Below are 12,053 nucleotides of genomic sequence, written 5' to 3'. Positions count from 1 at the left end.
TAATGCCAAAAATGTGGCAAAGTCGTACAAAGTAGTACTGCTCCCAAATCGCTATAAAATCGCGGCCGTAAAATCGCGCGACTTTGAAGTCGTATAAGTGTGAAAGGGGCCTTAGACAGTGCCGCAAGGTCATGCTGTCGAACAAACTTGTCTCTGTGGAAGAAGTGTTTTGCTTGTATCTCTGCGTATGGCCATTCTTGTGCCAGGTAGGTATTAGCTAACCCCGGAGGGGAAGTCTGGATTGCCTCTGATGGGAGTAATCGAACACTCCGTGGTCAGCAGCACATGTACTTTACAGACCCTGTCAAATTCATGAAGAGTTTCCCCAATGAGGAGATACGTGTGAAGGTTGGGACTCACAGGCTTTTAGGAGAACCAGGGGACTGACGAAGCTCAGTTCTCAAGATCCTTCGTGCAAGATTCCCCCAGTCTTTGCGATGGGTATGAATCCTCCAATCTACAACCCTAGTCATATGAGCAGCCCAATAATAGCTCTGTAGATCCGGAAGGCCAATTCCACCCTTAGATTTTGGTAGTACTAGTTTTGCACACCCAAAGCGTGTCGATTTAGTTCCCCAAAGGAAAGACCTACAAATCCTCCTGTAGGCCACAAAGAAGGCGGGTGGTAATCGGATCAGGATAGTCTGCATTTTGTACAGCAGGTGGGGAAGAACTGTCATCTTTAGGATAGAGGCGCGTCCAAACCAAGAGAGGGTGGGCACATCTCACCTTTGTAGATCTTGTTGTAAACCTTTCAGTTCTGACAAAAAGTTTTTATCATATAGTACATTTAGCTTGCCAGGGAGTTGGATACCCAGATAGGTGATGGCATCTGCTTTCCATTTAAAAGGAAAATTCGTCTGGCACTGCTGTACTAGGTTGGCCGGTAGAGAGACATTCAGTGCAAACGATTTTGAATAGTTGATTTCTAGAATAGAAATACGTTTAAATTGTTCAAGGATTGGCATAAGGTTGGGCAGGGACGTGAGCGGAGCTGATAGAAAAAAAGATGTCATTCGCAAAGACCGTAATCTTGTATTCCCTGTGATGGACCTCAATACCCTTTATATTCGGGTTGGCCCGGATGCAACGTAAGAGGGGTTCTAATGTGAGGATACAGAGTAGGGGTGAAAGAGGACACCCTTGTCTATTGCCGAAACGTATGGAGAAGGCATCCGATAAGTGGCCATTGAATTTGACTCTAGCTCTTGGACTCACATAAAGTGATCCAATGAAGGTACGCATACTGCTCCCCAATCCAAGAGCATCTAGCACCGCATCCACATAGTCCCAGGTCACTCGATCGAACGCCTTTTCTGTATCCATTGCCAGGAAAAACCCTTCCCACTGAGTACAGGTTAGCCAATGATGCAAGTTCAGGGCTTTAATGGTGTTGTCCCTGGCTTCCCTGCGAGGGACAAAACCTACCTGGTCCATTCCTACCCAGGCTGGCACATGGTACGATACGAGGGTCACCAGAATTTAAGAAAAGATGTCCACGTATGACACACTTATGTGCCTCCCATTGAGTCATGGGTGACACATCTGGCGTGTCATTATGGCGGAAATAGTCACTAAGGGCCTGTCTAATGGTCTCCGCATCCCCAGGATCAGCTAGAATAGAAGCATCCAACCTCCACATCTTAGTGGACTCCTCTCTCTGAGGGAATCGTAGGGTCACTGTAATCGGGTAATGGTCGGAAAGCACTATGTTTTCAATAGTATCGTCAGAAAGGTAGGACAGGTCTTTTTCTACACCAGGACAGGTCTGCCTGGTGTATAAAAAGATAGTTCAAACTCACGTAGTGATTATGCAACGCCGAGAAAAATGTGTAATCCTTCTCTCTAGGGTTAAGAGTGCGCCAGGTGTCATGTAATGTAAGGGGAGCCAGTTGAAGTTTCACCTGATGTAGAGCAGAAAAGGGAAATGAAGAGGTGCCAGTAGATGTATCCAAAAGCGGGTCTAGAGCCATGTTAAAGTCCCCTCCCAGGATTAAAAGACCTGTCTGAAATGAAGCAAGTTTCAGAAGAGTGTCTTTCAGAAAGATTACCTTTTTGGAATTGGGACAATATACATTTGCCAGAGTCACTGGTCTGTCTTTCCAGGTGCCTTTTAAGAAGAGAAATCTACCCTCAGGGTCCAGCATTTGATCAGTAAGGTGAAACATAAACGACTTAGCCAGCAAGATTGAAACCCCCTTGGTTTTGGAGTCAGTACAGGTTGCATGGTAAACCTCAGAAAAGCGCCTATCAGCTCAGCGTGGAACGGAGCCTGCCTTTAAATGGGTTTCTTGCAGAAAGATAACTTGTGCTCTATGTCTGTGAGCTTCCGTCAAAACACTGCTACGCTTCTCCAGGACATTGAGGCCCTTAGTATTTAAGGAATACACTAAGGGACAGAGGAGCTGAAGAATGCACTGCAAAAGACATGACTGAATGCTGTTAGTGCGCGTGGATGAGCATCTGTTAGTGCGCGTGGTGAATACTCCCAACACAGGTATGGCATAATAGCTACCAGAGGTGGGTGCAGCCTGCTGGCCCACCTAGTTGGGAACACTAAGGGGTATGGGAATAGGGAAAAAAACATACCAAATCATTTCAAAGGGGAACCTGCCTCCTTGAGGTGGGGATGAAGTCTAACACCAAGGTGAATCCATATGCCACCACCACCCAAAGACTTCTGAGCTGGAGCACATACAACATGGAACAAACCTCAGCCACAAGAACCAGAGAGTTCCAGATAGAGCTCACCTAGAATAAGCGACTACCAGTGCTCTCTGGAAGTCACCCCCCCCCTTCCGTATAACCAGGATCCAGTAGAAGGCAAAGTAGTATGTGTCAATTAATTTTGGGGCCGGCGTAACCCCTAATATTGCTATTGTGCGTCACACTGGGGCCACCACCCCCAGGACCCTATCCAATATGCATGGGCCTAGAGAGCAGAAGCCCCTGCGCCCAGCCTTGCTCTATTGTGGGCACCCTGGACAGATCTAGACCAAGGGACCACATCACATTAAGAAGGTAACAGATTCCTCCTGACTTAGTGTAGATATAATAATAAAAAACAGCAGTTAGGTTAGAGGCCCCCGAATAGCACATTGTCACTTACTCCACATCTTGGAGCAGTTAGAGAGCCATGCCCCCTGAGCTTCTGACATGCAAAAGGACTTGAATATTCTAAAGGTTGGCAAACTGATACCCCCGACCCCTAAGGACTTAACATTCAGGTCGGAGCACAAACCTCGGGTCTGAAGCATCAAGAGCTCGGGGGTACAGGGCTCCAAAAGCAACTAACAATCAATCTCATTTCTATAGTAGGAGATAGAATATCACCCCTCCACATTACCGGTGAGCTTGAGCATGGCTGATATTACATCCATTTCAGGGAGCATCCCATCTTACTGTGCTGTTAGACTTGAGTCTCGTGGGTTCTAAATCTAACAAGATCCCCCGAGGGCCAATGATGGGAAGAAAAAGAGAGAAACCATAAACATAATAACAAAACTGTAATAAACAGGAAAAAATATATATATATATATACCAGTGTTGTGATGACCATTAATAACTGTATATGCTCCACCACTTGTGTGAGGGAGCCATGACTCTCGCCCACAAGCAGGCAGCGTAGAGACCAGGTAATGCCGCTGCAAGGAAGTTCACATGGCAAATGACCAGCGGCCTTCAGGTGTCTCAAGGTGCCTAGTGTGGGAGCACACGCAACTCCCATAAGTTCCACTGTGACTTTGGTCAGTGTATTCTCTTCTGGAGCACCACCAGTGTAGAGCATATAGCACTGAGTTTAAAAGCCCTGAGAGAGAGGAAGCGTCCCTCTGCTCTTTGTTGGTATAAAGTCCTGCATCCAGGAAACCTGTTCGCTCACCGGGTTCCTATGCAATTTCAGGTCAACTAAACGAAAAAGGGAAGCAAGAACCTTCTCCCAGGCCTGGGTGGATTACCAGATTTCTCTTGCCTGAAAGGATGCGAGACAGAAGGCCATGCAGGGTAGTCCTTCGAAATAGCTATCATGATCTAGCATCCAAGATCTGGAAACGAGCGGTTGTACAGTCAATGGTCTGTTCTGCATCGGACGGACGACAGGGAAACTCGTGGGCTCTCATCCATTTCCATATCACCAAGAATCTTCGATGGGGAGGTGGTTGAGGGTCTACTACGCATTTGTCTGTGTCTTTGCGATCTCGGAGTGGCATCAGGCTTCGTGGGGATCCAGGGATCTGGTTGCAGGAATGCACTGTACCAGTCCTGGACATCTACCACCCGGATGCCCAGGGTGTCACAGAAAGACTGCAGGTCGGCTGGTGTTCTCAACTGTGCCGTGCAAATACCAGTAGTTGCTTGCAGGCAGAAGGGGAATTTCCATCAAAAAGTAATGCGTCTGTCATGTAAAGCATGCAGAGGAGGATGTAGATCTCTCCTGTGTAGAAGGGTAATGGCCGAGAGATCTTGAAATAGCTGAATGCATGCACCCTCATGTTCCAAATGTTCATGGTTGCGGGCTAATCACAATATTTCTTACTTTTGAGTGAAATTAACCAGACAGCACACCGCATCTCTAGGGGGATCAGTGTCTCTGCTCCTTGGTCTGAGAGCCCTGTGACACCTTTCTATTCCAACAGTTGCATCAGGCGGCCTACCTAGCAGAGTATTAAAGACGGCCCAGACAGCAGACTGTAACTAGGATCCTTCTACTGACTCTGGTATAATTCGCAGGTTTCTCCTGCTGCCCCTGTTGTCTAGGTCCTCCATGTGCCTGTGCATGTCCATCAAGTGCTGGGCATGAACGCTTGTGACTCTTTGGACTTGCTGGATGGCTGCCCCATGTGTCATGGCCACCGCCTCCACGTGTTCCAGCCGAGAGGCCACTGCTCGAATGTCCGTTTTAAGGTCAGAAATGGCTGCAGACAGGGGGCTCTTGATATCCATGGTTACTTGTTGCAGATCGGCTAAGCACAGTAGGGGAGAAGAGTGAGAGATGAGCGTACCTGCAGCAGAGGCACCAGGGGAGTCAGCGGTAGTGCCGTAACTCCGGTCCGAGGCCTGAGATGTGGCCTGTGGATTAGCGTGCTGGTGCTGAACATCGCCGGTATGTTCCTGCTAAGTTGTGTGGATGAGTCCTGCGGGGACCAGGTGGCTGACGAGCTCCTCCCGGTCATCTTTACCCGTTAGTGTGAGGGTTGTCCCGCTGATTAAAGGCAAAATAAAAGCTCTGGATGGCGGAGCTCTCAGTCTATGCTGCCATTTTCCTCCGGTGCTAGGCCACACCCCTGTATGAAGGTTTTAGCTTTGTTGCCCTTCTCTGGACTCTCTCCAGTTCCAACACATCGATCCAGACTGGTGCCTAGAACTGAACGGCATACTCAAGATGCAGCCGGACCAGAATCTTGTAGAGTGGGAGAATTGTCATTTTATCTCTGGACTGAATTCTCTTTTTAATACATGCCAATATTCTGTTGGCTTTGCTTGCAGCAGTTTGGCATTGCATGCCATTGCTGAGCCTGTCATCTACTAAAACCCCCAGGTCCTTTTCCATCCTAGATTCCCCCAATATTCTTCCCCTAGCGAGTAACTTGCTTTCGTATTTTTAGCACCCAAATGCATTACTTTACATTTTTCAACATTAAACCTCATTTGCCATGTAGTTGCCCACCCCCATTATTTTATTTAGGTCTTCTTGTAAGGTTTCCACCTCCTGTGCAGAAGTTATTGCCCTGCTTAAGTTGGTATCTTGCGCAAATACTGAGATTTTGCTGGTTATCCCATCCTCTATATCGTTTATGAATAAATTAAACAGAATCGGTCCCAGGACAGATCCTTGGGGGACCCCACTTACCACACCGAACCATTCCTAGTACTCACTATTGATCACCACCCTTTGGACCCGCCCCTGCAGACAGTTTTCAACCCAGGTACTCACCCTGTGGTTCATGCCCACAGACCTCATTTTGTATAGTAAACATTTGTGGGGAACTGTTTTAAATGCCTTTGCAAAATCCAGAGACATCACATCCAAAGGCCTTCCTTTATCTAGATGGCAGCTCACTTCTTCATAGAAAGATAATAGATTGGTCTGGCAAGAACGATTTTGCATGAATCCATGCTGATTACCACTAATGATACTGTTTTCATTACTAAAATCTTGGATATAGTCCCTTATCATCCCAATCAATAGCTTGCAGACTATTGATGTTAGTTTGCAGACTATTGATGTTAGGCTAACTGGCCTGTAGTTCCCATGGATATATCTCACCCCTTCTTAAATATTGGTACCACGTTGGCTTTTCTCCAGTCGTATGTGCTACCGATGAATGCATTGCGTGAAAAATACAGCAAAATACAGCATTTGACAGCAAAAGGACTATGTTTAATCTGCTTTTCTAAACACACCTCAGTAGGACCTACTACATCCAAAGAAATGAAGTCTAAAGCAGCCTCTGAGCTGTTATCTACTCCATTCTGAAACATGTGCATGGAGCCTTAAAGAGGTTTCATAAAAAAATTATTATCTTTGCGAAATAAGGCTAGTATTTCACACAGCCTTTATTTGGTCTCTGTATATTTTTGTTTTTTATACTGCAATCCAGAGAGATGCGCTGTATGTCAAATGTAATATGTGCTTATGCCTGTATACCTCCAACAAAATGGTGGCGGCTACTATGGGGACCAGCACAGCTATTAGACTATAAATAGAGTAGGAAACATGATTCTGTCTACCAACCTATACCCTTGAGATAACCCATTGGGCGCAATGCGTGAGGTAGGCGGTGATGCGATCATGCTGGGAGGAACCAGACGGAGCTTGTGAATGCTATTCCATTGAAATCAATGAGAAACTGCTGACCTGCGTTTGACAGGGATTTTAAATGCATGTCAAGCAGATGATAATGCTTGAGTACACAAGCCCTTACTTTCCTCAAAAAATGTGTCCCTTGGCCTTCTGGTGTAGGTAAACTGCTGAGTCTTGATGCAAGAAGTCAACTTCTGTTCTGGTCTATGCAATTGCAATTGTTTTGACTCCCCCCCAAAAAAAAGGTATGTCTACTGTTCATTGGAAGTTATATACAGTAGTATATCAATTAGTAGAGGAAGCAAATGTTATTTTACTATGTGTACACGGGTGCCATTGGCTATAGTCCCTGCTCCCCTCCCCGGTCAATGTCAGAGCGGATATGAGCCTGAGTGGAACTGCGGGATGTGGGTGTCTGCCCATTCTGTTTCCCCTAGCTCTTACTCCTCTCTCCCTCTATTCTGCTTGAGCCAATTGGCAGCAGGAGGAGGATACAGCAGCAGCACTGTAGACTGGGACAGGTAGTTTGTGGAATAACAAGCTGCACTGCACAGGGATGGCTATAGAAACTACAGATCCCAATAGACTCTGGGACTGGAGGAGGGGTTAGAAGGGAATTTTATCAAACTACATGGGAAAGATCAAGGTTGTTGGCACCAAGGGGACTTAAAGAGGGACCACTGACCGTATGTCCACTGCCTTTTGGAGGCCTGGTCAGAGGAGACCCAATCTGGTGACTTGGAGTAAAGACATCTGTTGCAGCGTGGCATCAGCTGCACCAACAGCACTTGCACAGTTGATACATCTACCGCCTGCTGTTCGTCAGAGGGTTCGGGGAGAGACTGATGGGACCCCTTCCATTGTGGATGCCTGCAGTGGTACCCCAGGACTTGGTGAGAGGGCAATCTGCCCAGCACTGACATTGTTAATAGAGGCTGATTTGCTGAGAACAGAACATCAAGTGCACCCAGGTCTCACATTGTGTCTATATCACCCTTACACAGCTCCTCTACCAGATTTATACTGCACACCTACTGACTCTACACCACTGTTATACTGAACTGTTACTGCATCTGACCCACTCCTGCTGAGTACCTGTCCCGCATCTACACTGCATCTATGCAAAGACTATACCATTCCTATAGTATTCGCTAACTGCATGCAGGTTCATCATGACAGTTGTTAAGTGTATCAATACATGTTAAAAGGCCTCAACTATAGCTGGCAAAAGAAACATCTTAAGGACTGTCCCCCGTCACATAACCTGCCCGCAAACCCCTTTCATTTCCCTATACCTATTCTTGGGTGCATACATATATAATAGAAACTTCAAATACTCACTGTTCTGTCTTCTAAGTACATTGTCTTTGACAGAAAGTCTATTCCAATTGTAGCCTATACAAAAGCAAAAAAGAAAGTTAAACTATAAAAGTGCTTCAGTTTATTTATATATGCTTAAATAGATAGGTAGGGGATGTAAAAGGTCAAACTATATCTCATACTATATCTAACTATATCTACTGTAAAAGAAAAAAGCTGCACTGCATTTATGATTATATATTTGGTGTTGTGTGGAAACACCTAACATTGGGGTTGGGTTTCTTTTTCATTCATCACCCTGAATGTGCATAACCTGGTTCACTTTAAAGTACACTTGCCCTTAGTGTGAAAAGCATTAAAGTACACATTAATATCCATAGCCTGACCACAGGTACACTTTAAAGTGGAACTTTACTCCAACCCTACCCGTTCTGGCTTAGGCTAGAATGATGTGGTGCAGTTCTTGAGCCTCCTGGGATATGCACGTCACATATCTCAAGAGGCATCAGCTCCCATCCATTAAGGGGGCCAACCTGGCAGCACGTCATTAGAAGGCAGCTGTCTAAACCCAGAAAAGACAATCTCCTCCCATTGATGTAATGGAGGAAGATGGTGGCATGGGATCGGAACGGTCATTGTGGAGAAGAGAATCGCAGCAGGGCATGCTGAATTGGCTGGGGTAGTATTTGAATTGAGGACAACCCAACATCAGGAAAGTAGGGGTTAAAAAAGGGGGGTTATCATGGAGTTCCTCTTTAAGTATGAGAGTTTTCCTTAGGATATAGCTTAGGTTACGGGTCAAGATTTGTAGGTCAAGCCTGGATCTGGGTTTTTAAGGTAACATATTTTCTTATTTTAATTGAGTGTTAAAATGAGACCAGCTTCTTTAAGAATATACACCCTTTAATTTATCATCCAATAGCAAATACAAGGAAACCTATCGCTCATTCACCACCTCCAAACAATCATTTATTTTACAAAAATGTTAGAAATCTTGTCTTCCTACTTTTTTCTAAATATATATTTATCAAAAGGACTTTCCCTTGCTGCTATTTTTTTTTTTTTTTTAATTTGAGCAAACTGGAAGGATCTGCATTTGTTACTTCATTTTAGAAATTTAGAAAAATAGCATCCTTGTTATCCACCTTATATCAGGACATTGTGTAAAATTCACATCCACGGCTGATAGTCCAGTACAATAAATGGTTATAAATTTTGCACTATACAATATTCTGTGTATTGATGTTAAAAATCGGGAACTCAAAATTTATAGTTTACCTGATATGTGTTGTCAAAACTGTCATACATAAATCTTGTGATAAGAGACGTCTTCCCGACTGTAAGACAAGAAAAGGTGAATGTTATTGTAGGTATACTGAATCTGTACCCTGCATATATTGTGTATATATATATATATATATATATATATATATATATAACATCAGCTGGATTCACTAATAAAGATACACAAACCAGGTCTACATGAAACATTGTTTGGATACAATTTCTTACTTTTTGTGTGATTTATTATTACCATGTGATTTCTTTATTGATTGTAACAATTATTAAAGCGCATGCAAAAACTTTTTTAAGTTTAGATGAAGTGGAAAGGGATTGTCGCCGCAACAGAAAGTGATGGAAAATCCAAAATTTTAGAGGCGTCACCAGAACCAGGGGTGAGGGCAAATCGTCCAATTGGGACACCTGTTCTGGTGACAATTGTTTAAAAGGGGAATTCCTCTCACTTCTCAATTCCCATTGCATCTCTGGGGCAGAATGTGAAATAAAATTTCTCTGATGGGCCACAGCCAGCAAATATTTAACTAACAGATGTTTTAATCCTTACTTATTCTATCTAAAACCAAAAACAAGGTTTGACTGTACATACACTTCAAGGGTTAGCAAACACAGATGTTTGGGGTTTACTTCCACCCACTTTTTATACTTTGCACCCCTGCGTTCATGATTACTATACAATTTCTCCTTGGATGCTTTTTTTGTTTTTTCCTGTAATCGAAGCACCTTATTTTGAAGGCGCATTCTCCGCTTCCGCTGTACCTCGCCGTACGTCATTTCTGCCTGCCCATTGATTCCTGGGATTTGAGTGTCATCAATCCCAGGATTCAGTGGGCATCCTCCACTTGTAACATTGCGCTATTTCCTAACAGGTAATGACGCGATGCAAGGCGGAAATAAGCATCGCGCTTTGTACGATATGTACATGCGTGAGATCAGGAGGTGTCTGCTGGTTAGCCAACAGCACCGTATCCTGGAAGGAACAACAAGTGGGCTTCAGTTGCCCATACTTAAGATGGGAACACGCTTGCTGAAGAGAGCAGAGTGAGTATTGTAAAAAAGAAAGCGAATAAGAAAACCTACATTTATTAAAAAAATATGTTATGTATAGAATTAGTTGCGACCATCACTGGGGTGTTTAAAGAAAAAAAAAACAAGCTGGAACTCCTCTTTAAGCTTATTTTAATTGCCCACAACCCCTAATATTATTTTTACTTAATACCAGCTTACAGTCAATTTTTCTTGAAAAAAATATGATAATTACCATTGCTGACCTTCTTCTAAATATTCTAGCTGCCTGGTTATTGTGTTGATCATTTGGCTTCAAGTCTTAATAATTCACTGACCAGAAACAAATATACAAATCAAGAAAGACAACGCTCATCATTCTTGTTATGGGTTTGCATTGAAGCCAATGGAACAACATGACAGCCATTAAACTAGTGAGGAGTCAGGATTTCGACATGTTCCTCTCTGCAAATGTTCCTAAAAGATAAGATGAATCCCATGTGCTGTCCATAGTGCTGACCTTGGTTTACTACAAGATCACTTATTGGGAATTTTTTTCCCAAACTGTTACTATAAAGAGGAGCTCCAGTCTCCCCCAAAAAATTAAAAGTCAGCAGCTACAAACATTGTAGCTTCTGAGTTTTAATTTAAGGACACTTACCTGTCCAGGGATCCAGCGTTGCCAATTCTTCAAACAGCTTTGGGTGCAGGCGCCGGAATCTTAGGTAAGGGAAATCAGCAGTGGAGCCTTGCAGCTTCACAACTGAGCTGCACTTTGTGAATGGTCCCACTGAGGGGGGAGGGAGGGGGGCTGCACATCCTCATAGATCGCCATGGCGATCTGACCCAGATGTGGGAGTGGGTATCTGTCAAAACCAAGTACCCGCTCCACCCTCCCCCCCAAAAAGTGCCAAATGTGACAGTGGAGGGGAGGGGGAGGATGCACACAAGTGAAACTTCCCCTTTTGGGTGAAGTTCCGCTTTAAGCAGCTAACTCCACTTTTTGGACCATGTTTCATGTTACACCCATATTTAGTAACATATGTCAGAGGCAAAAATCAGATTACCCCACCACATCCCCTATTTAAATGTATGAACCAGTATCTGGGGAAACCCCTGATATTGGTTAATAAATACACCTATATTTAGGATGTAGCATTAAACATGGACAGAGTTCACAGCTTCCCCTTACAGAATTTGGAGTTTTCTCAACTTCTTCTCATCGCTGGCTCCTTTGAATTTGCGATAGAGGGACTGTAGTTCTCAATGGAGCAAAAGTTTTTGTCACTACATTTGTAGCCCATTGATATTTTCTCCAGCTCGGTAATAGGTTCCTACTTCAGTACGGTCATGAGCGGAAGGTAGAGTCTGCAGAATCCAAAGCATTGCTCCAGCAATCCACATATAAAGTCCTGGCACACCAGGAATGCAGGCTTTTATCAGCAAAGCAGGGGGGTATTGTATGCTTGCTGGCCCCCTTACCACACCCTAAATTATTGCATTGGACTAGTAGTTTCAGGAGAAAGAGAGTCTTTGGTTTCTTTTTTTTTATTAAAAAAAATGTTAAAGAGTAAAAAAAAAAAAATTATTTTGAAAGGACAACAGATTACACTTTTCGTTATTTGAT

The 12,053-nt window shown here is 44.1% G+C and overlaps 1 protein-coding gene across 1 annotated transcript in view; it reads right to left on the bottom strand.

Annotated features, from left to right (window-relative positions):
* Nucleotides 1-12,053, bottom strand: part of RAB6B (RAB6B, member RAS oncogene family) — a 109,761-nt gene that overhangs the window by 45,568 nt on the left and 52,140 nt on the right. The window contains exons 2-3 of the mRNA XM_073625531.1: nt 9,401-9,459; nt 8,144-8,197 (exon numbers count right to left, since the gene is read on the bottom strand). Coding sequence (XP_073481632.1) covers nt 8,144-8,197; nt 9,401-9,459 — 113 coding nt within the window. The remainder of the gene's footprint in view (nt 1-8,143; nt 8,198-9,400; nt 9,460-12,053) is intronic.

Source organism: Aquarana catesbeiana, linkage group LG04, assembly GCF_042186555.1.
Source record: "Aquarana catesbeiana isolate 2022-GZ linkage group LG04, ASM4218655v1, whole genome shotgun sequence".
NCBI lineage: Eukaryota > Metazoa > Chordata > Amphibia > Anura > Ranidae > Aquarana > Aquarana catesbeiana.
Note: the sequence above shows the minus strand (reverse complement) of the source record. Positions and strands in the feature narration are given on the sequence as shown.